General features: G+C 44.4%; 1 protein-coding gene across 38 annotated transcripts in view; it reads right to left on the bottom strand.

The window, feature by feature from the left end:
* Positions 1–9,240: 9,240 nt before the first annotated feature.
* tcf7l2 (transcription factor 7 like 2) overlaps positions 9,241–24,804 on the bottom strand; it is a 101,419-nt gene continuing 85,855 nt past the window's right edge. For 4 of the 38 annotated variants that reach the window (XM_061755167.1, XM_061755183.1, XM_061755164.1 and 1 more), the window contains 7 exons: positions 21,201–21,341; positions 20,958–21,120; positions 20,736–20,844; positions 19,476–19,538; positions 18,739–18,789; positions 14,696–14,768; positions 9,241–12,192 (listed from right to left, as the gene is read on the bottom strand). In XM_061755167.1, coding sequence (XP_061611151.1) covers positions 11,790–12,192; positions 14,696–14,768; positions 18,739–18,789; positions 19,476–19,538; positions 20,736–20,844; positions 20,958–21,120; positions 21,201–21,341 — 1,003 coding nt within the window. In that variant the 3' untranslated portion in view covers positions 9,241–11,789. Of the gene's footprint in view, positions 12,193–14,122; positions 14,184–14,694; positions 14,769–15,244; positions 15,318–18,738; positions 18,790–19,475; positions 19,539–20,735; positions 20,845–20,957; positions 21,121–21,200; positions 21,342–24,804 lie in introns of those variants that run through there. The other 34 variants (XM_061755184.1, XM_061755171.1, XM_061755179.1 and 31 more) reach the window with 26 other exon arrangements.

The following is a 24,804-nucleotide window of genomic DNA, read 5'->3' on the forward strand; positions in this document are numbered from 1 at the left end:
GCAAGAAAGTTTGGTTGGAAACCATGAAAGCTGGCAGCCCGCTCCCTTTTTTTCTTTTGGAATTCTGTACATTTTTATCACAATGGAAGTCATATTTTCCTTCCGAATGTAGACACAAGGAAGAAAGGTCGGGAAAATGGTTTCGGCCATGAAAAGTGCAAGGCCAGTGAATATATTTCAAAGGAATTCCGGAATGTTCTATCACTTTGCTCGTCCTATTTTCCTTTGGAAATGTACACGAGGAAGAAATGTCAGGAAGACGTTGTTGGATACGTAACCTGTGAGTCCTATGAAGGAAAACAGGCGCTCCCTTTTTTATTTGGGAATTCTGGCATTTTTTTTTTTTTTTAAATCACATTGCATGTTTGATATCCTTCTAAAATGTAGATATGAGAAGAAAGGACAGGACAACGTATGGTACATTTTGCCTCCTTCGAAATTCAGCGGGACGACGCGCCGGCCACAATAGCATGAATGAATTTCTTTCCCTCCTGCGACGTGCGACCGGCAATGTTGAGGCTGACGGTCCGAACGGCGTTGTGCCAGACCTCCGGCCTGGCAATTGCATGCTATACTGGTAGTCATGGTTCAGGTTAAAAGAAAAGAGGAAGTGGCCATTCTGCAGAATGGCCACTGCATGGAATAAGGCTTGGTCCAACTGAAAAATAAAAACAAACAAACAAACAAAAAAAAACTGTTGTTTTTTTTTTTGCTCATTTTAAATATGTTTTTGGGGATTTGTACTTTAAACTTTTGCTGTGCAAAACTTGGTGCTTGCTTAGCTCACACCGCCCCACACAAAAAGCCTTTGCTTTTTGAAATTCGTGACACAAGGCACCCGAGACGTCGACTTCCTTCCCTGCCGTCCTTTTCCCAAATCCCGATCAGACTCTTGCCGCACTCGGGATCCGGCAGCCGCCCGCGATCGCAACGCTCCGAGGAAGTTAGCGGCCTCTCCTCTCCGGAGGCCGCCACCGTTTTCCTCTTCATCTACGTTCGGGATCGTGGCTGATGTGAGTGTGTGTGTGTGGGCTACACAAAAAAGTGCGTCATCATCACAAAGATGAAACTGTGTGTGTGTGTGTGTGTGTGTATTTTGGGCAAGGTGCCTGCCCTGGAGCGAGATAACGCAAAGACAAGCAGATGGGGAGAACTTAAACCCAGCACCACTCGGGTAAAGCCGAGCTGGCACAAAAGTGAGGGGAGGTCTTTAGAACGTCTCCCAGCAGCGGATGCCAGACTTTTTTTTTTTTTTTTTCATTTGTATATTTATTCTTTTAGCAAACTCGCACCAAAAACAACAACAACAAAACAATCCCTTCTACACGCTGAACTGTGCGTCCTGGTTTGATCAGAGCGCGTCTGAAACCGTGATGAGGATCGACGACAGGAGAAGGCGTTATCGCACACATTCAAATCCGTTTGACACAAGAGCGCGTCGGTAAATGCCGGCGCCCTGAATATCCGACGTGGCGTTGAATCATATGGTGTAGCGTAATCCATCGCGCAAATCATTTTTCAAGGGCATACTCAAGAAAATTCATCAGAAAACAAACCCAAATAAACACCTCACCCTAAATAGAGGTTTCATTCCTTTCATGGGATGACAAATATAAGCCGAAAGTTTGACTTTACACTCATGCTAATTAATACCATATTCCCTCAAATGGACACCATGCACGTGTCCGCTTAAAAACTAAACGCCTCACCCTTAATAAGCTTGTATCTGAGCATCATTACTGAGAAGTCAGAGTGTGATGAAAAGCATGAAACAAAAAGATCGACCGTAGATTGAAGAAAGAAATGGCGTATCCCCCTTAGTTTGCTTTGCGGTCACAAATAAATGGAAAATTAACACCTTACGGTAAATAGACATTTCATTCTTTCGCTGTTGAAAATAAGCAACAATGACAGTTTACACAGCTCTTCAAATTGATGCCCCGCCTGAGTCAATTGCCCTTTGTAATAATCACCTCACCCCTAATATGTTTTGTCTGTCTGAATTTTGAATATCAAAGATTATCATTACGATACTGAAAAGTATGAGAGCCCCACAAATAGAAGCAATCAATGTTTTGCCCCCGAGAGGAAGCCGATGTCAAACAAGAGGAAGCGTTTAAGGGCCCGCAAACGGAGGCGGCGGCGGCCATAAATCACCAGACTTCTGGCCGGCTGCCGCACAGGTCAAGGTTCAACGTGGCGGCTTAATAACGATCTCCACTTAAGCCTTCGACGAGATAGGACGCTGTTTGTTTCCCACCGAGGGATGGGGACAGTGAATGATTTGAAAATCTGAAGAGACTAGACAAAAAAGCAACAATTTATGACTAAATAATCCATTTTCATATTTATCTCATCTACTGTTAATAAAATTGAGTTGATAAAAAAAAAATCCTGCTGTGTGTAGAATTTTGAGCCGTATTTTGTTGGCATGAGGCCGTAACAGAATATTTGGATTGAGCGACGCGACGTAGCGTCTCGAAGCCCGCCCTGCCGTAAGCGTTTGATTGATGAGGAAAACGGCGGCAAATTGCAGCGTCCGTCCTGATGGATGCCGCCATTTGCCCCCCCGACGCCAAAACCACACGTGATGCCTCCCCTTTTCTCTGAATGAAGCACGGGATGCAGCTTTTTTAAATGTTTTTATTTATAAATCCCCTCATCCGTCTTCATTTAAGCAGGACGGGGGGGTTTCGGGTGCCTTTGTTTGCACCGTGTTATAGATGGTCCCTTCTGCAAGCGACGGATTATTGTTTCGCTTCATTTAGCAGCGGCTGCGGGACGGGAGCCGACATGGCCGCCGCTCACCGGTCATGTTGGGACCGCCCAATGCAAAGATGGCCGACAGGTGAGGAAGAGGAAGGAAAAGCGGGCGAAGGTAACAAGGCGCGGATGTCTCGACGGATGGCGGCGGCGGCTTTATGAGCCGAGACCCACCCGAATAGGCGCGATCATTTGGATGATGATGTCGCAGACGGCGCAGCGAGAAAATGCGCTTGAACTTCGAGACGCGCAAGCGCTGAGGGAGAACGCGGAAACAAACACTTGCGGCGGGAATTCTGCGTGGACATTTTGGTATTTCCCGACAAAAGTTGGGACAATTCCTTGACGGGCGCCGGTGAAAATGAACAAAAGAAGTTTTACAATGATAACTGATGTAACAAGGCAGGAAACAAACACATCAATATGCAACACTATTATAACAATTTTATTAGATTTGTTTTGCTGATTTTAATTCCAAATATTGACTTCTAATATAAAAGAAATGTCGATCTCGTAGCTTCGCGACGCAAAGCTTCTCGCCGCGGACGTCTTCACCCGACTTTCATTTCCGATGTACGCCGCGCTCCTTCCAACCAGCGAGGAAGACCATCATTGGCCCTTTAACAGTAATCAATGGAAATCAGTCCGCTCCCCGCGCGGCGAATCATCTGGACGCGCTGCCCGACAACCTGCTTTTCTTTCTATCCTCGCTTCGTGACCCCCCCCCCTTTTCCCACCACCGCCAGGCAACATATCAAAGACTGTTGTTGGGGAGCTTTCTGGCAAAATCATCTCAATAAATAAATATCACAAGACGCCACTGGAGGGCACGGCTTTAATGTGTGTGTGGTGGGAGGGGCTTGGGGACCAGGGAGCGGGCACAGGGCCCCCTTTTTCCATTTTCCTGTTTTCTATTTCTCAAGCTCACCTTTTCCTCAAAACTCGGCACCGTTTAAGGCAGGGGTGTCAAACTCATTGTTGCCACAGGCCACATTGTAGTTATGTAGTTCCCGCGGACGGCCGTTATGACTGGGAACTCATAGTTCAATAGTCAATATCAAATATTGTCTCATATAATGACATATACACAACAAATTGATGGATGACTAGTTTTAAAGTCAGAATCATCACTAGAGATGTTGTATACATTTATTTATTTGGGGTACGTTTTTGATAAAGAAACAATTGCTGGATTATAGAATATACAAAGATGACAGACCATTGGTCAATACCAAATGTTTGCGTCTTCTCCAAGCTCCTTCCGAGTGTTTTCTGGAGGTCCACCGGTAAGTAAATGGAAGTCAAGTCAGCTCGCAAGTCAAGGTTCCACTGTGCTCAGTTGATTGCGCCTGCAAGAAATAAAAGACAAGATTACAAAACAAAAGTGCGCAGACGGCGGCGAAGATGTTCCTCTTTTGTGCCTCGTGTTTTGCGCGCGCAGGCAAACGGAAGTCAAGCAACAGCTTGGGAGGTTTTCTTCCCCATTTTTGTGTTTTTTTTGTTTGACAGACTGGCAATCCGTCAAGTTGAGAGGCACCGAGCTCCTGGCGAGCCTACGAGGCATGCGTGGCGCGGCGCACCTTCGGCGCGGCGCACTCGCGGCGCGCTCTGTCCTGAGGGCGAGAGAGCGCCGCACACTTTTTTTTTTTTTTTTTTTTCCTGGGGAAATTGACGAGAGAAGGAAGAGAAAACTTTTCCGTGGAAAGAGGAACATGCAAACATTTCAACTTCAGTCCCAAACACACATTTTCTTTTTTCTTTTGCATGACTACACAAGGCTTCAGATCAAGATATTTGAAGGGAGTCGTTTGAAGGAATTTGCCAGGAAGGAAGCAGTCCTCACCCTCAGCGACCTCACGAGCTGTGATCCCTCAAGACGCCGCAAACAAACTTCGGGCAGGCGGCAGTACACGTTTCGACACCGACTGGGCTGGAGGACGGAGGAAGACATTGGAGAGGAAATTTCTTTAGGGCGGCACGGTTGCAAAGACGTTAGCGCAGGGGCGGGCAAACATTTAGGGGCAAGGGCCACAGTTGAGTTCTAAAACAACAGATGGGGAGGCTCATTAGTTGAAAACGTCATGGTTAAAAATTGTACGTAAAATAGATTTTAATAATAGTTCAACATTTTTTAGACTGTAGAGTTAATTTAATCATGACAAATTAGCCCATTATTTCATGAAAGTACTAAATTGATTTTGGGATTTTATTTACAAATGGATAAACTACATTCTTAGTGCCAAAAATAATACATTTTAAAAAATGTGTAATTTCATGTACAATGGGTTATATAATAACACATTTCTCATGTTTAAATTTGTAATTGATTTAATAATGAACCTATTATTTAATAAAAAATGCAAAATAGACATTTGAAAAATGTCACAATTTATTTAGTATTTACAAAATACATGAATAATACTACATAATAAATGCCATAAATGTCCACTCTTGGACGCTGTGGGAATGTCGGAAAACACGCCCCCGCTCAACTGTCAAACAAATCCTCCTTATGCCTACACAGAAGTACGCAAATCATCCACAAAAATATATCTGCTCTAACTTCCGGTGACTGGAAAATATCCCACCAGGTTGTGGCGGGGCTTTTCGACATCGCAACGACGAGGCACTCTAAAGCGGCAACGCAAACCCGAGGCCCCGTTCCACATGGGACATTATATATTTAAAAAAAAAAAAAAAAAAAAAAAAAAAAAAAAAAAGAAGAGGCACTCAAATAAAATAAAATGAGAAAAACTGGAATGGTAAAAAAAAAAAAAAAACAGTTTGACGTGACGAGTATATCCCCACAATTGAGCACTACTGAGTCCTCAGTCTTTGCATGTTTTTAGCAATTGGATTCAAGTTGTGAAATGTATTTAGAAACAAATGTCAGAATTCCCTCTTCAGGCTCTTTAAATCACTCGTCCCGCAAAACGCCAAAACAGAGTTAGCCCACTGCACTCCTCAGCGGCTCCCAGGATGCTCCGTTGACAGGAGTCCATCATCATTATTATTATGATGATGATTGATACGTGACAGCCGCGCCAGTCGCGTCACCTTGACAAGCTGGAAAAACAACACGACTGTTTTGTCTCCTCGAGTGGGATGCGGCTTCAAATAATAAAGGAAACCAAAATAAGAGAAAACGCACCAAGCAAGGTGCGCTATTAAGCCCGCGGAGTGTCAGGACTGCTTAATGAGGCAGTGTGGCAAACTTTCAGCCATGCCATATAATATCAATTATTTGTCATTGGCCGCGCGTGCGCGTGTACGCGCCATCGCTTGGCGGGATGAAGGTGGACCTTGATGGAGAGATGCGGCACTAGCCTGGGGGCTCGCTCCACTCTGAGGCTAGTTAGACACCCGCGCGGCACCGCGCCATCATTAGGGAGGAGGGCGCTCGTGGTGGCAAGGTGACACACACACACACAAGCCCGCAGTCATTCAGCAAGTACGCGGACGGGCGGGTTGGTTTGGAGCCGCGCTTCGTACCGGACTTGCTGCCACTTTCATTTATTCGACTGTAGCTATCGGGAGGGTTGATGTGATATTAAAAGAAATCATCTTACCTTTTCACCTTTTTTTCTGCCTTCGCATCTAGAAATACAATGACATGAGTGCAAACAAATTTTGCCCCTTCTGGGATTTGCTTGATTTCTTCAAAACAAGCTTTGAAATAAATTCGACCGCCCTCACCCAGCATTTACTTCCACAGAAAAAAAAGATCTTTACAGATAATGTCAAAATTAGTTCTGACTCCTGGAAAAATGGCCCTTTGTCTAAACATATAAACATAGGCGTTGCACAGCTAACGACAGGTGCAACAATTAATTGATTCATCAACAACTAATCGATTATCAAATAAGTGAAAACAATTCTTTATCTATTACTGAAAAAAATATATCAATGGCGTCATCAATTAATAGACTTTCGTCAGATTAGCGTCAACTACAAACAAATTAAAACGATTATTCCAGCTATTATTTTTTTCAATTAATCCATTAATCGGATTTAAAAAATGTTTTAATTTCCATCCCTTTATACAAAAACAGGACATGATTTCAAATTGACGGTGAAAATGTAGAAACATAAGTCAATTGTGATCCAGTTACTGGTTTGGTCGGTAACGTGTCAGAATATCGGCAAAAATGTTGATCATTATGTTCCAAACTAAAAGAAGATATTTGCAAAAGTCTGATTGTGATTAAATAAAGATAAGCAGTCTGCTGTCATGGAAGACTACAGAAATGTTAGAATACTTACTGTTAAGGCCAAAATCAAATTTGGACAATTTGAAGTGAAGGACTCTAAAGAGCGCTGAATCGATTTTCAAAATACTTGATTCATTTGCCGATCGATTAGTTGTCGATTGATCAATTGTGACACCGCTAGTTTGTTCCGATACGTCCAAAATCTTACGATGAAGCAAAACAGCCTCACTCCACAATCCCTCAAGTAGCCACGTTGTGACGCATCCTTCGCAATGCGAACGGCGGTCTCACAAGAAAAACAACCTCCAAAACTAAGGGACATTTATTGTAGCTAAAATGTGGCCAAATGTCAAAGCTTTCAGTTTGGTGAAAAGAGTCCTATATACTGTATATATAAAAAAAATAAAATAAAATCATACACTTGTGATTGTGGTCACCTCAGGGACATGTCTCATGCCGCGCTTGATTCGCACGCTCGCCGGCAGCGTCGGCCTTCGTCGTCGAGCCGGGACTTCAAAAGCGCCGTTTCTTTACTCAGGTATACAAAGCCGGTGGTCCTCGCTATGAAATTGAACCGCTTCCGTGTTTACACGTCGCCAAGGCAGTTCAAGGGCAAGGCAGACGCCGATGCATCAAGTGTGCATAACTGGAGCGAGCGAGTACATTCACAGGGAACAAAGACAACCCTCCGCCCTCCTGTACTTGTTCGTTGCAGGATCGGAGGCCAAGAGTACAAAACACGTTCAGGATCCATACAGCGAAGCAAGTACAGCACAACCGCTCGGGCAAGTTCACACTTACAGGAAAAACAACAAAGGAATGAAAAAGTTTCCGAGAGACCCGTTTGAATGTGCGCTGTAATCACCGTTTCGTTGCTTGCTCGAAGGCCATCGCGGATGTCGCATGTATCGAATACAAAGCTGCAATCTCATCATACTTGCCGCGGGCCGGTTACCAGTTTCAAGGTACACCGCGGTTTGAAAGTCCTGCTTTCAAAAACTTTCCATCAGAGGGACGAGGTGTTTGGTTTTTTTTTAGGGCCATGACAGCTCCCCCTCCCCTTGTCGACGCTAACCGATTTTGCAGGTACTGTGGCTCGGTAGAGGAAGGACCTACTGAAACGGGCCTATGGAGCGTGGCTACTTTCTGTGGCAATACTTCAAATACGATGTAGCATTTACAAGAGAGAGACTCCCATCACTCTTCGACAAATTCAAGACGGCGTTAATATGTTACTATAACGCTGTCTTGAAAGGAACATTTGCAACCGGCTATGAGTGTTAGCGTGTCTACAATTGCTGAAGAAAATACTATAGAATCGCTACAGAGGCAAGTCGCTAGCGAACAAGCACGGTTAATTTATTTCCGCTCTGATGTCACTTCACAAAGTGGAGAAATACTCATTTTCGGAGAAATAAGTACTTTTACTGTTGTACTGCATTTTGACATTTGTAAAAATTCAATTGGTTATTTTCTTTTTATGTTTGCTAATGTACCAAATATTTGATATGTTGTTTACAAATATTCTCTACAATGGACAAGGTTTTATTTACCGCGCCATTTCAAAATAATACATTTCAGTGCTGTAATTGCAATAGCGTAATACCGTGAAAGCGCAACTATTTTGATGGAGGTTAGCGGACACAGTCAGTCTGATATCAGCCTGGCTAAGCGTGTGGCGTCATATTCAAAAAGACTTGATGCTCTAATTGCTGACAATATTTTGCTTTTTACCGTTTCATACATCAAGACAGAAATAGTCCGTGTCATTACGGGGTGCCGTGCCGTGTCTGTAATTTTGAGAGGAAACGTGAAAGCACAGAATTTAAAAAAACCAAAAACATTTCAAATACCTTTTACAATGTCCACAATATTATCAGTTGAAAGTTGGGATTACAAGACGACAACTACTGATGCTCCACTTTCCTAAAAAGAAGACAAAGTATTAACATTACAGTTCTCTAAAATGAAGATAAACTATTGATGTTGCACTTTCCTAAAAAAAACCAACACGATTATGTGGAACTTACCAAAAATGAAGACCAACTATTGATGGTGCCCTTTCCTAAAAAGACTGCATCATTTTGTTCATCTGAAAATGTTTCGCCGACTGGAGCATTCACTGCTCGCAGATTGCATTTATTTGTTTCATTTGAAATAAAAGACACAAAAGAAAATCCCCAGTGTTGAAGTGAACATTGGTTCATACGATTTGGGAATCAATTCACACAACGTTCAAGTTGACCTGAAACAAAAGACGCAGGTGTGCACATACTAGGTTTCTTTTATTAATACAGAACTGCATGCTACAGAGACTGTACAGCATTAACATTTATTCATTACAAAAAACATGGTTTCGGGGAACCATTGAAAATAACGGGAAAGAAACAAACAAACGGACAAACAAAGAAAAGAAAAAGAAAAGATAAGAGCATAAAAGAGAACAGGAACATCACAGCCGTTAAGGAAACATTCAAACTATTTATCATTAGCATCTTAATAAACCAGAGAAGAAATAGACAGATTACAGTCGCGCGCGTCATGTCAACTACAATGGCACCGAGTGGATGATTTCTGTTGTAGCTTTTTTTTCTTCTTAATATTTTACAGCCTCTTGCAACATCAACATGCCTATTTTTTTTCCTACCTACCTATATGTAGTAGTGTACTTAAAAGTGGCAGTTTGTTTTTTGTTTTTTTTTTGTATTTAATAGTTTTTTTATGAACCTCCTAATATACAGAATTTGGCCCGTGTGGGTTTTATACAGTATGATGCCCGTCATTTTTTTTAATTTTTTTTTTTTATTAGGTTTAAATTTGTAATATTTGACAATTTGCTACCAAACACATTTGTTATAGCAACATTTATACTACATACATAGCAATCTATGTAACGTCACAGCAAAAGGATGGCGTTGAACTTAACCGAAAAAAAGAGGATTCTTACAGCATGGTCTGGGGGGGGGGGGGGGGGGGGGGAATGAAATTATCACAAAAATTTGGCACGGAAAAATCTGTACACGGCGGATCAACAGTCTGAGGGATGAAAATGGCGAAGGGAAGGGCTTTCGACACACTGATTTTTAGTACAATGGCTTATCGACGCGTTTCTCGAAATATGTGCATACGTTGGCTTGGTGAGATCGACACAGTACACAAGAGCGGAATCTGGGTTTTTAGAAAACAAGATGGGGGGGGGGGGGGGGGTGGAAAAAAATATGCCTTTTAAAACCTTGTAAAAATGGATCGTTCGTATATATATATATATATATATATATATATATATATATATATATATATATATATACACACACAGTCGCTTACCTTAAGAAAAAATATTTGTACAACTTTTTTTTTTTAAGAAAAAAGAACTCAAAGGTCAAAAAAGAGACACGCACAAGATACAACGAGCAAAATCTCTAAAGCAATAAATACTACTGGTCCTAGCGTGGTGACATTTTCAATCCAACGATCCCTTGAACACCCGCCCACCCTGAAAGGTAAACAAAGAAAAAGCAGTGGAAGAATGCATAATTAACAATAACCCCGACCCGACCAGCCCGTCCCTCCCTCCCCTTCGCCCCAAACCCCGTTTTGTTTTATTCTGTACATTTCAACAAGAACAAGTAACATCACAATTCAAAGTTGTTCCTCGGTGCGCGGTCGCCACTAGCCTCTCGCCCTCGTGCGCTGTGTGAAGGGGTGTGATTGGTTCGCAAGCTCGTATTTAATACAAATAAAGAAGGAGAACCAACGCTAGCCTTTAGCTTGTTGTGTCCGCTGTTGTTCGAAGAAAAAAAAACAAAAAACAAAAACACGACAGCTGGAAAAAATTCCAGGTCACGATCATCCACAAGAGTTGCAGCAACTGGAATCTTCTCGGTTGTGGCAGATGTTTTCACCTTTCAACTAAAATACTGCTTCACTCATATTTAGAACTGAAGTCTTCAACAACCAAGAAGAGTCCAGTTGCTTCAATTCAACTTTTGCCGATGACCGTGACCCGAAGGACCTGACTTCTTCAATTCTAAATTTGATGAAGAAGCCTTTTGGAGGAAACTGGAATTTAAACATTTTCCCGTTTATTCCAAAAGGCTTCTTTAGTCAGATTTAGAACTGAAGAAGCCTTTTGGATTAAATGTGGAAACATCTTCAACAACCAAGTTAACTTTCATTTGAGTCCGGAGTCCTTTTGTGGATTACCATGACCTGGTTGACTTGGTGTCTTCAGTTTAAAATTTAATTGACGAAGCATTTTGGATAGAAGGTGAACATCTGCAATAACCAAAAGCTGAATAGAGGCAGATTGACTCTCGGTAGAGCTTCTTCAGTTCTAAACCTCGAACTGAAGAAAAGGTCTGCATTCAAGGTGAAAACATCAACAAACAAGAACATTCTTGGTTGTTGAAGACATTTTTACCTTGACTCAAGAAGCCTAAAGGATTATTATTGAAAACGTCTTGTAACAACCAAGAAGAGTCACGTTGCTTTGATTCAACTTTCGCAGATTAGCAGGACGTGGATGACCTGGCTTCTTCACTTCGACATTTGACTGAAGAAGCCTTTTGGATCAAATTTGAAAACATCTCCAGCAAACCAAAAAAAGTCCAGTTGCCTCCGATCAACGTTTGTCGGAAACAAAAAAAGGATTTCCGAAAAAGAAAAAGTTTTATCGAGCTGGACTACAGCTCCTGGTTTAAATTCTTTAGGACAATTCGACGGTTCCTTGGCGGGTCAAATATTGACCAATGAACTTCAAAACAGAACAATAGCTAGTGGCGACTAGAAAAACGAAAGAAGGAGAAGGTCCGACCACTACTCTATAGACTTGGTCACAAGCGACAGAGGCTGCAGCGAGTGGGAATGACACAGCAGTGGCGAGGGCCGGGCCACGGGGGACACCACCGAGGGGCCCGGTAGCCGCGAGGGTGGGACGTCGCCGGGTTCCGGGGCCGGCGTTTTCCGGCTCGCCGCCGTGACGTGTTCCGGCGGCACGGCCAGGAGGTGCGGGTGAGGGAGGAGCGGCTGGTGGGCGGGTTTCATAGTCAGTGAGAGAGGTTGCATTTGTTCAGTCTGAGGTTTGGACTCTTTTGGCGAGGGGGACGGGACCACGGAGGAGGGCGAGGACGGGGGGGAGTCTGGGAAGCTTCCGTCCGAGGAGGGAGGACTGGCGCAGCTGCCTTCACCTTGGATGTAGCGAATGCACTTTTTTTTCCTCCTGGATTGGGAAGGGCAAGGTGAGACAAGACAATCTTTCAGGATTCAGATTTTATCCCGGCTCACGTGAACGCACCGCGATGCATCGATTTGCCATGCATGATCGAGAAATGACTCCCCCAGAGTAGGAAACGGGACACGAAGCAGGCGGGAAATGAGCATGGCGGTGATGAGGAGTGGACACAAAGATGGAGTAATGCTCGCTCTCTGGATTTACACTGCCTGGCGTTTTTACGCCTTTGTTCCGCCGTGTGGCGGTTATGTATAAACCAAACTGGAACCAAAGAGACCAAGTCTGGAACGGAGGCGGGATGATGTGCGTCTGGAACGGAATCCCGCAAAGCTGAGACAGAAGTGTGCAGTTTGTGTCCCACTCTTGCTGTGTAATTATCTGATTCTGGGGACATGATTGCAGCAATATGTCGCCTTGGTTACGCCTCAAATGCAAAAAATGCCTTATATCTGTGGTTTTGGCAAAAGCCGCAATTTTACGCCTTGCAGAGATGGGATGAAACCAGTGTCTCAGGGAATTCCACAATGCCGGGCGGGAAACGGGGGGAGTTTAACACCACACGCTAACTGAACCTGCCTAGCTGCGTGTTGTCTGAAATTATTATCTGACTGAAGGATGCCATAGCTGTACAAAAGAAGACACAGGCTCGACTGAAGTCTAGCTTCGATGGCTTCTGGGTAAAAAGCAAAGCCGGAAGTGTTACGGAAGTTTTTCGGATATCTGTGGCTTTAACACAAACCCTTTTGAAGCTGCCCAAAGTCAGGACAGGACTGTTAAGTGGAACAACCCACACGAACTTAACTAACACCAGACATACAGTAGTTGCTGATATCATCTAGTTATCTGACTGCAGGATGCTGTGTCAATGTGTGAAAGTGCGCCATATGCCACCTTTGCTGGGTTTTATGTAAAAGACTAAAGTTGTGTTACGGCTTTGATGCGGTGTGAAGGAGGCTATTCTTCCAGATAAAAGCTACAATTGGGGATCAACACTGTGCTATTGGAAGCCCCCCACCCCAACCGCCCCTCGCCACTCTACCTCCTGAGGGGGTCCCAGTTTCTACACTTGGTACAGAATTTTGCTTCAGAAAAAAAACAAAACAAAAAAAAAAAAAAAAAAATGATGCGCACTGGCTAGCACCTGCCCCACAGACACAAGCTTGTACATGAGGGGTCACGGCCTCGTGTTTGCATTCCTGCCGGGTTCGGGACCGCTCTCAAGTCGTAAGGTGACCACCCCGGGCTGGATTTGGTTAAGGGGGGTGAAATCTGCCCCCGCTCAGGTTTCTACCTTGACCCTGGTGGTGAACCCGCCTGAAGGCTACGACGGAATCTCAGACTAACAAAAAAGGGAGGATCTTCGTGTCCAATTTTTTGTTTGTTTGGGGGGGGGTATAAAAACCAGAGAGAGCACATTACTGGGGATGAGGCTACACCAACAAAGCACATACATGCTCAGTGGGTGGGGGTGGAGGTGCGCATGCAATTCCAGGAGGCGGGACATTGGGAAAAGTATCGAGCGGGCGCGCCGGGGTATCGTTTTGCCACTAAGTACGCGCCCGGCTGCCGCTAACTGTCCGTCAAAGAGCAACAAATGAGCTCATATCCATTTTTTAACACGCGCATCGATTCATCGTATGCGCCACTATTGATTTTCTTTTCTTTTTGTTCGCTCCCGCCGCCTCCAGGGAAATTACGCCGGATTTTCGGCAACGGGAGTTCCGGAGAGGACTCTTAACCTCTCGGCTCCTGTAATGAAGACGGAATTTTCGCGCCTGATCTTGTGATCTGTAAAGAATCCGCCATCTTTGTATGTCAGAAGGGGAGAGTTGACGTAGGACACGGTCATCACAGCACAAATGGAATATGCCACGGAGAAAGGGGGTGGGGGGTGTACTTAGCGGAAACAAATACCTACCATGAAAGCATTCCCAATTCAAAGACTGCTTGTGTCAGAACAGAAAGACAACAGGTAGGGACTAAGTCAGGGTTATTGAAGAGGAGGAAGAGAGGGAAGGAAGAGGAGGAAGAAGAGGAGGAGAAGGAGGAGGAGCACAGAAAAGAGTGTCACTGAGCGGGCCCCTCAAGAGGAAGCAGGGCTAAATAAAAATGAAAATAAACTGGCGAGCATCACATTGTTATTCACCGAAAGGGAGGCGCCAATTAGAACAAACATGACAGTTAATAAGATGGTTCAGGGAAGTGGAGAAAATGGATTTCTAACATGACAAAAAATAAATAAAATATGGAAACATTACAGAAATCCATTTTCTACCAACAAGCTCTAACTGAGTCCAATCCAGAGGGATTTTGTTTTGTTTTTTACTGGAGTAAATTCTGGGGGGAAAAAAGCAGTTTGCCATCTGTTCAGCACACCGATGGAAACGTGTTTTGAAGAAAGAGAAAATCATCAAGGAAATAGGGAGAGAAAAAAAAAAAAAAAAAAAAGCTCAAGGCGGACGCCTTCCTCCCATTCAGGCAAGTTATGTACCTGCACGGTTTGCACCATAAACTCAGCTGGTCAAGCCCGAACAAGGCACGACACTTCTTTGGGGTATTTGCATCTGTTATAGCCAAAGAGGTAAGGACACAAACAAAAACACACACAGGAGACGTAGGAAAAAGAAAACACAACAAAAAAATGGACACGTCATTGCACAGACACAAAAAAACACATGGAGCCTGGGTTGAGGTTTAGGCTGGTAAACACTGGGACCTCCTCCATTTTGGACCTCCCCAAGCCCCCCACCTGCCAGTCAATAAAGACCTCCCCCAAATTTGATCACACTCATACAACCACTACTCACGCACCCTTCGAGATAGAAGACAGACCGGCAGGGCGTGGCTGGAGGAAGCTGACACAGCTCGGCGGGACAAACAGGAAGGGGAAAAAAGACAAAATCGAAAAAAAAAAACCAAAAACAAAAAAGGAGCGAGCAAAGGAAGGAGGAAGTCCCAGCATGGCGTCACCCCCCGCCCCGACACTGCCCAGCCTGCACCCGACCGCCCCGTACTCGGTGCAAGCACACCCCATACACACCTGCACGGGCCACACCAGTTATTCTGTTGATCGAGCCCAAAGCGCGCTCGACACTTCTTAGGAGCGCTCAGGTCTGATGCCGCGACGGCGAAGAAAAGGGGGTGGGGGAAGCCAGCAGAGAAGAGCAAGAAGGAAGAGAAAACAAAAGTAGCACCAAAATAAAACCAAACAAAAATGTAAATAAAAAACAAAGCAAAAGTAGGAGAGAAATAAAGAGAAACCGTTACAGTGAGTCTAATGGGATTCACAGCTATTCTCAATAGTGCTTCGTGGCTGGATTTACACTGCTTGGTTACACTCGTAAAAAAAAACAACGACGCAAAAAAATCGGAAACGGGCAATTTCCAAATGCGGGCAATAATCTGATCGGATATTTGCCAGCGGACAGCATAACCGATGCGAATCTGACGTCGAAATATAACCATCGATGACGCAGTCCACCCAAACAGCACTAAAACAAAAAAAAAACATCCATGGCGAATCAAAATCAATGAAAGCGTTGCCCAATAGCCTGTTGAATATTTCCTAAATAATGTACATTAATCGAGTATTGCCAGATTGGAATACGGCCTGATAACACCGAATATGCCGATCGATGACATATACACGAGGGTCTACCCAAACACACTAAGTAAAAGACATACGTTGTGAACCAAAACTACTGGGGCCGTGACAAAGCGACCGTAAGAACTTTAAACAATTTAACACAAGACGTCAACACAGAGCCACCAAAGATGACAAGAGTTCATGGTTAGGCTTTGTTGGTGTTTACATTTACCATCATTTCCTGTGTTTAATATCCACTCAAGTACAACGCGAAACTTCCAAATTGACTGCGGGAAAAAAAAAATATAATAAAATAAAATAAATAAATAAATCAGGAATACCCTTCTTCCTATGTATAATGCGCACCCATGACTTTCTATCCATTGATAAATAAATAAATGTTCGTGGTGACCCTCTCCTAATTTGTTTTTCTAATCTAATCTCATATACTCAGATACCTCATTTCAACGTTTACTATACCTATGTATAATACACAGTATTGGCTTTTTGTAAAAAAAAATTGTACATTATACACGAGAAATTACGGTATTATATTTGTATAAATAAATGATATAAATGTAATTAACTCTTGCCCAAAGACACTAGCCATAAAGAAAGTTTGACTTCAGACAATCATGTAATCAAACTGTAGTCATGCTCGATAGCGTAGCATTGGTGAGAAGTCAGCTATCCCGGTTTACGGTTTTTGTCACATGACACTACGCATAAGCGGATGATCAGGTCTGATGTGATCGGAACGTGCCAATTGATGACTTATACACAAGTGCCCAACACACAAAACATCCTTGGTGAACTACAATTATAGAACGCATAGTCCATTAAAAATAGTATGTTACGTAATATGTTACGTTAGAGTTCATTATCATTAGGCTTGATCTTTTCGATTCATGATGCATACATACAAGCATCTACCCAAATAGCACACCCGTGGCGAATGGGGAAATATGATTCGTTAGAGTCGAAAATTGCAATTGAGTCACCGAAGTACGCCGGTTGATGACTTACGCACGAATGTCTATCCAAAAAACACACCTGTGGTTAATGGGCGAACAAAAGATGACACAGGGGGAATCGAAACTACATTTAAAGCACAAACCATCGTACCTAAAAGTTGAAAATCCTGAGATCAGAATCAGGCCTGATGTCGTCGAAATACAAACATATTGAATCGAAACTACAGCGAAAGCAAAGACAATCAAACATGGTCCAAATATGAGCAGTGCAAAGATCATTAAATGAGGAAAACGATTAATGACCAGTTCAATAATCCTTAGTTAAATGTCGCACGTAACGTTTCATTTTCATCTTTATCGTCACTGCCCTTTGTTTACGAGCATTTTTCAGGCGTTCCATAAATGTAAACAGCGGTATCAGATATGGGTCACTTAAGACCTGCAGTGTAAATCCAGCCTTAGATGGGCTCGCTTTCAAGCATTATTAGTACTAGTCTGACCACATTCCATGCACAAGACCAAAAATCAGGATATTAACAGAACCACATTCCAGTAGCGGAATCGAAGCTGAGAGTTAAAGTTCAGAAAAATGCAGGGTGGATTCAATAACATGGCCAGACAGTGGGCAGCTAGCTGTTGTTAGCCCTCGCCAGGGGGGGTGGGGGTTGATTAATATGGCGGCTGGGAATGCTACTTCCGGGATAGTTTCACTCAAGTCGCTTGTGGGCATGGGCGGGTTACCGGTTTCAAGGTATACCGCGGTTTTTCATCTGAACGACTTTTCTCCTTGTCGAAAACGTCGGCGCTTTTGATCATTTTTCAGTTACTGCGGCTCGGTAGAGGAAGGATATGCAAAACATGCTAACGAAGAGTGGCTGCTTGCGGAGGCTACTTCCAATACGATATTTACGAGAGCACTCTTCGAAAAATTCAAGCTAATGGTAATGTATTTTTATAACGCTGTCTTGAAATGAACTTCTTCTACCAGTTAAGAGTTAGCGTGTGTGCAACTGGGGAAAATAATTGCTATAGACTCAATTTCTGAGGCAGATAACTAGCGTGGCTAACAACAGTTTGTTTCCGCTCTGATGTTACGTCACAAAGCGGAGACGAGCAGACAAGTAGCTTCTCATTTTCCCAGAAATATATACTTACTGTAGTACTACATTAACATCTTTTTTCATTTATGTATTTTTGTGACAGTAGCCTCTTGGAGAAGTAATTTCGGTGCTCTGTATGTTCCACATATATTGAAGACTGACAATAAATGCTACCATAATGTACCAACGGAGCATATTCAACGGAAAAATGTTATTTTCCAAAACATTACAAAATACAGTGGAGCCCTGCATATTTCCGGTTCGGAATCCACAAATTCACCGATTCAGATTATCTTTGTGAAACTACTCCCATTTGTTTTCCGATTTGTTGTCCCCCCCATGGCAATTATAAGGGAGCATCAATTATTTGCGGATTTTCGTTGTTCGTGGTCGGGCTCAGTCCGCATCCCCCGCAAACAGTGTGGGTCCACTGTACTACATTTTAGAGCCGTAATCGTAGTACCGTGAAACTGCGATATTTTTGCTCACGGGTTTCAAAAAGTTAGAACCTGATTCCGGCCCATGCCCAGTCGCTTGCATTAGTGCAGAAAAGGGGCCTAAAATAATCTAAAGTGGGCATGCTAGCCTACAGGTGAGCCACACGCGTTTTATCCATTAAGGAGGTTTACCCTGGCATCAAACCCTTCAAACAATACGCACGTTTATAGCATATGTAGGAGGCTTCAAGTAAAAGACCTCAGTAAATATAAACAAAAAATAAAAACTTAAATAGATATAAATAAGACAGCAGTATAAAGGAAATTAGAGAATATTTTTTTAAAATTAACACATCCATGAATAGATAGATAAAGATCAATTAAAAAGGAAGGAAAACAAGTTAGTATATTTAATAGTCAAAAAATGACATTAGCACCTGTAATCGGAGGGAGTGAAAGGCAAGGGTTTGGAAAATATTCTCTGTGTTCTGCAACAAAAACAAGAACAGATAGAGAGGCCTTCAAGAGGAGATCACCGTCACCCAAAAAACAGCGGCAATAAACACAATGAAAGCAAACATGATCAGGAGAAATATAAATGCGTGGGAATTATCAAAGATGGAGCAATCACAGAATGAGGAAACCTCCTTAATTTTTGTTTCGATTGTGACGAAAAGCAAGGCAAGCGAGGGGACAGCCTGGTTAGTGTCCACACACACGCATACACACACATACACACGCAGTACTGTAGTCTATTTGCAGGCTGCAGGCATTATAAAAACAGTTAATTTGATCTCACAGTGTTCTCAAATACACATACCACAACGCTAACAGGCAAAAAAATAAATAAAAAATGGTGGGGGATGGGATGTGTGTGTGGGGGGGGGGGGGTCTTAAGGGGGGTCTTCATGCATATTCAACTGTTATTAGCAAGGGATGACTACAGAAAAGAGGGAAGGGAGGAAAGTGGGCGGGGGGGGGGGGTTACTGTACAGCCAACACTACCATTTAAATATTGCATCGCATGACTCTGATGAAGAAAAAAAAACGAAGCACAAACACACACACACACACACACAACAAAATTAACTTGACTTTTATCTGGCGGGGTGTCACATGTGGCTGACACATGACGGGGCCGCTCTAATATGGGAGATAATTGCCGCTTGCTTACCGTTGCTCTCCGCTTGCTGCTTTTCCCTTTTTCTCTTCTTCCTTTTCCCCTGTTGGTTAGCCGCCAAAAAAATAGAAAGAGGGGGGAAAAAAAGGGAGACAGACACAGACAGGAACCTTAGTTATTATATTGCAGGACGCCCCAAAACATGAAACCGGGAGACTACAACTCGTCTTTGTGTTTATTTATTTATTCATCGCTCTTTTTTTTTTTTTTTTTTTGCCCTGCGGGTGGTACCAGCCTGATGAGAATTGTATTTTCTTGTAGCGCCGCACTCTCCTCGCTTATTTTCCTCTATTTGTCTTGATGGGCTCCCAAAACTGGACTCTAACGAACAATCATCCACGAGGCTGGATTTACACCTCGTTAAAAAACTAAACAAAAAAACTACACGAGAGTCAACACGGCAGCGTCAACACCAAAGTAATCAATATGACATAAATAATACAAATGGCTAATAAAAAAAGAGTTGTCTTTTTATTCTTGCAAAGAAAGGTCTTGTGACCCCCAAAAATCTAATTGTTGATTTTGGAAAGGAGCGACGAGAACATTCCTTGGGTAATGAGCCACATGCTGCTTCACCAAGTTTATCGACTGCTCAATCGATGATTCACAACAGCAAACGATTTGGCCATTGACAACACAGAAAGATTGAGACACTACAAAGAGCAGATACTAAAAAACATTTTTGGACACAAACCTTTGGTCATTCATTTTTGGTGTACCCCTAATAAGACATACACATAAACGCTTTTTTCCCTTTTTTTTTTTTTTAAATCAGGCCATCACTTCGTAGAAAAGTATGAAAGTGCATCGAGCCCTACTGTTTTATGTTTCCAATGCTTTTGATTACAGCATTTTGTGGCACCATCTTGTGGAATCTATGGGCAATTACAATCCCTTTTGAGCTTCCTTTTTTACTCGTCGATTTTCACAATTTGCAGCAGGGCTTCATCTCCATCTCGTGCAAGTAGCTCTTTATCCTAATATTACTGCATCTGACTGAGGAGCTGTGACCGTCTCCATGCATATCCGAATGTCTTAAATACTGCCCCCAGGTGGCCGAGGCGCATGCATACCAAAAGCACGATGTCCATTGAATTGAAACTAAATGTTTGTCGTCAACAAACAAGAACAGCCCAGTTGCCTCAATTCCACCTTTGCGTAAATATTTACACCGTCCCCCAATTCAAGCAGACTTGTGTTTGGGGGCAGGAGAGGGAAGAAGAGTCCGTTACGACTTGTAAACTTAAAAACTTACATAGTTGTCTCGGGCCGACCAGCCGGGGTACAGCTGCATGTGGAGCTGTCGTTCTTTCCTGGCCAGCTCATAGTACTTGGCCTGTTCCTCCCTCGATAGCGCGTGCCACTGGAAGAGGACAAGTGGGGGAGGGGGGGGGCGGGGGTCCGCAAGACGGCTGAGCACGGGTGACGCGGGATAACGCGGTCCGAGACGGAACCGCCGCCCGCCAGGTAACTCACCCTCCGGCCCAGAATCTGGTTGATGGCGGCGCTCTCCTTCAGCGTGCATTCGGCCACCACCTTGGCTCGCATCTCCTTCATGTACAGCATGAAGGCGTTCAACGGCTTCTTTATGTGCACCTGCTTCTTCTTCTCCTCCTCCTTTTTAGCATCTGACTGTTTCCTGCGACGAGGATGGAAAAGGTTGAGAAAACCCCCTTTCGAATAAATCGGGGAAAAGACCATCACGGTGCGGCTACTTACGAACTGTTGAGGGAGCTGATGTCGCTGTGGGAGGATTCCTGCTTGACGTTGGGCGTGACGATGGCCGGGTGCGGGATGCCCGTGGTGTGCAAACCGTGGTGGGGGGGCACCATGTGTGGGGGAAATCTAGAGGACAGAAGACTGTGTAAATCGTCAGAATGGACGCGGGTGAAATGGGGCGAGCGAGCACATGTAAAAAAACAACAACAAAACGACAGTTCAAAGGCCTCGGTTGCATTCCGCGAATGAATCGGCGTGAACGGAAGTCCGATGCGAACACACACAAATATCGTATCGTTTAACTATCGTCAACGCTCATTCAACATTGAGAAACTTGAATTGTGTGGCTGCTTCGTTCGTAAATTACAGACAGTTGACTAGCGATCTCGTCAAATTGGTAAACCAAAAGATGTGGTTTTTGGTAACTTAAGCAAGTTGGCAATTTTTTTAAAAAGTAGTGATTTTGAGGAATTTGATCTGACAGCGACATAATCATAGTCTATAAATTGTTCTGTCGGAATCTAAGTAGCATCAACTTGAACACGCGGCTGCTAGTAAAATCGAACAATCAAAAGCTTCGGTCGTAAAGCGGCTTCTATCAGCCCATTTTCTACCGCTTATCCTGTACAAGGTGACAGGAAAACCCCGACTGTCAAAGTGATCCCATGCTAGTACCAAATAAACCACTGGTTCAATTGGTGACTCACGGTACAGCAAAGTGGGTAAATCCATGGAGCCGTTTTCCACTGCTTTAACCTATTCAGGGTGACCAAGAGCCTGTCAAAGTCCATAATATGTTTTGTCGGAATCTGCCTAGCATCCGCTCGGACAGCTAGCAGCTCGTAAGAGAAACGCGAGCGTAAAGACAAACAATCAACCGTTGTTTTGGTCGTGAATTGGCGACTACCGGTACGGCAAAGTCTGGAAACCCAACCATCTATTTTCGACCGCTTCAGTCGGACGGGAGAGCATTTCAGAGTCAATAAATGTAAGCATCTCGCGTCAACTGCGCTCGTTGCTTCCCTTTTTCGCCCCCTCCCTTCTGTCCTCGTCATTCCGTCTTCGCCATCCATTTATGAAAGCGGCTCGTTCCCGCAGGAATGCGCTTGAGTGCGCACACATCTACCCATCTGCATTGTTGACAGTGCGGGGCCACCATGTGACCAAACAACCAAGAGAGAGGGATGAAGGAGGAGGAGAAAAAAGGAATATTTTCCCCTCTTTTTGCAGTTTCTTTTTTTTTGTAAAGCTCATTATCTCGCCGTGTCTGGCTGCATGGCTTGGAGCCAGAAGATAATGATGAGGATAAACTCGCCAGGAACAACTAGTTTCTGTTGGAGGCCATCCCAGGGGAGAGCGAGGGCGCCCCCAAGCCCCCCTCCCCCCAAACACAAACACACACACACACAGCCTTCAAACTCTTTTTCCCTTCTCCCGCCTTCATCCCTGACACGTTGGTGTTGGGTGCTATGTCATGTGCGGATGGGGCGCTCGGTGGGGCGGGCGGCGGCTGCGCGTCGCCCATCATTAGGGGCTGCCGCCGCCGTTCCCTCCCTCCCCTTCGCCTCACTGTGCACTTGTTAAAATTTCCTCTGTTCCAAATCTATTTTTTCTTCTTCTTTTTCCTGTGCTCTCGCCTCCTCCGCGCTGCCTGCGCCCCCCCCCCCCCTCCCAGCGGGCCCAGGTTATGGTTTAAACATGACGGCCGTCCCTTTGAAGAGCAGGGGGCATCGTCGTCGCCATCGTCAGGAAAGCGGCGCCTCGGACCAATTTAATCAACACGGAGAAAGGAACGCCGAGGAGGGCCCCCACCCCGACCCCGGGCCCCCTACGTCTCAATCGAAAAGGTATGTCGGGTCGGGGGCGGGATCATCGGAGCGACGAGCTAGCGGCGCTTCATTGCCGACACGAAGCGCAACCCCTCCGCGCCTGTTTAATGTGTAATGATTCGGCCGAGAAGGAGCAGGAAGGACGGGATTTGGAAGGAGCCGGGGCGGCGGGGGCGTATCAAAGGCCGGCCCACCTGCCACGGGCACACAATACAGGTGCCGAGACCCCCATCATTATCCAAAATCTTCTTAAACCGCCCCACCAAGCATTTTTGACAGGGCCCAGCAGAGGTCCAAAGTGCTAGCAAGTAGCAGATCCATTTCCTGTACTCTAATTCGGGGTCAGGCGTAAAGAGTGCGACGAATCTGAAGCGGTGAGACAATTCTTTTCCATCCTCATGTCTTAAAGCCCACCCCAAATCGGGCGATGCGGCCGAACTAGACGCCGCTGGAATCGCAAAAGAATTACTGTTGGGGACTGATCAACTTGCCTCACCGGAAAAACTGCGACCCCTGGGGTTCTTGTCAGGAAACAACACGTTAAGGCGACACGTATACTATTTTATTGAACTACAATCAACAAGGCACAATTTTCAAGGAAGAAGCGGATCATCCTGGCAGCACTAGCTATTTCACAATAATACAAAGCGGGGAAACGATTTTGGTGACAGACTCCCCACACTTCGCTTTTTTAGCCACAGGTACATATCGTCGGGCTAACAGCATAACTGCCTAAATCATTTTTTAATGTTTTTCGAAAACAAGACAAAATGCAATTCAACAATCAAGAAGAGTCTAGTATGTTGTCCCAATGTAACCTTTGCAGATTACCGAGACCTGGATCACCGAGAAACTGCACAGACATTATAAAAGCATTTTTTAATTGATATTGTGGCAGTAAGTAAAATTATGCTATTAGGACAACGATAAAAGGCACTGGATTTCTGGAGCTGGATCTCACTTGGCACCTGGAAACGTCATTTTCGTTGTGAAAGATCGTGTAATAAAACTTGGCATTTGTGATTGGCTGATACGTCGACAACGTTGCGCCGTCCTCCACCAATTTCGAATCGCAACAAAATTAGCTGCCAATGGTCTAATCCCGAGAACTTCAGTCCCGTTCGGTTGCGTCAATTTGTTTGAAACATAAATTAACGGGTGTTTTTTTTTTTTTTTTTCCCTCCGCTTCAGGGGAGAAGGAGAGGATGTGTTAAACCCTTCTCCGGAGACCTCTCAAGCACCCCCCCCCCCCCCCCCCCCCCCCTCTCTCTTCTATTGGGTTATTAAATTAGGGGTCTCATCAGAGGACATTAGCTCCCCACACACACCCCACAGCCGGCAGATTCAATTAGCCAAACTGGAAATAGGACGATGACAATGTCGAGAGCGAATTATCAGTCACTTAAAGGCCCAGTCGGGACACGGACGGCGCTGCCAGATGTCTGGACCTCTGCTCCAGAGGGGACAATCTGGGGAGGCCTTTTCCAGAAAGATCTGCTTCAAGGAGGTAGACGCATTATTGAGGACAGTTTAACGACTTGGGAACAGCTGTGCCAGATTAAAAAGTCAGCTTTCTCACCCCCACGGCCCCCAAAATCCCTCTTTCCACAATTGCCTCCCTTCTCGCATGGACACGATCCATCAATGTCACAGAGGTCTAAATACAACACCCGCAGGAGCTGCTTTTCCAATCGGGCTGCAATTAAACTCCAGCTCCAAGCGGTCCCTCGGCGCTAAAAGCAGCCCCCGAAGTCTCGTTCGGAGGGTTCTGTAGA

Source organism: Phyllopteryx taeniolatus, chromosome 19 (genome assembly GCF_024500385.1).
Source record: "Phyllopteryx taeniolatus isolate TA_2022b chromosome 19, UOR_Ptae_1.2, whole genome shotgun sequence".
Classification (NCBI taxonomy): domain Eukaryota; kingdom Metazoa; phylum Chordata; class Actinopteri; order Syngnathiformes; family Syngnathidae; genus Phyllopteryx; species Phyllopteryx taeniolatus.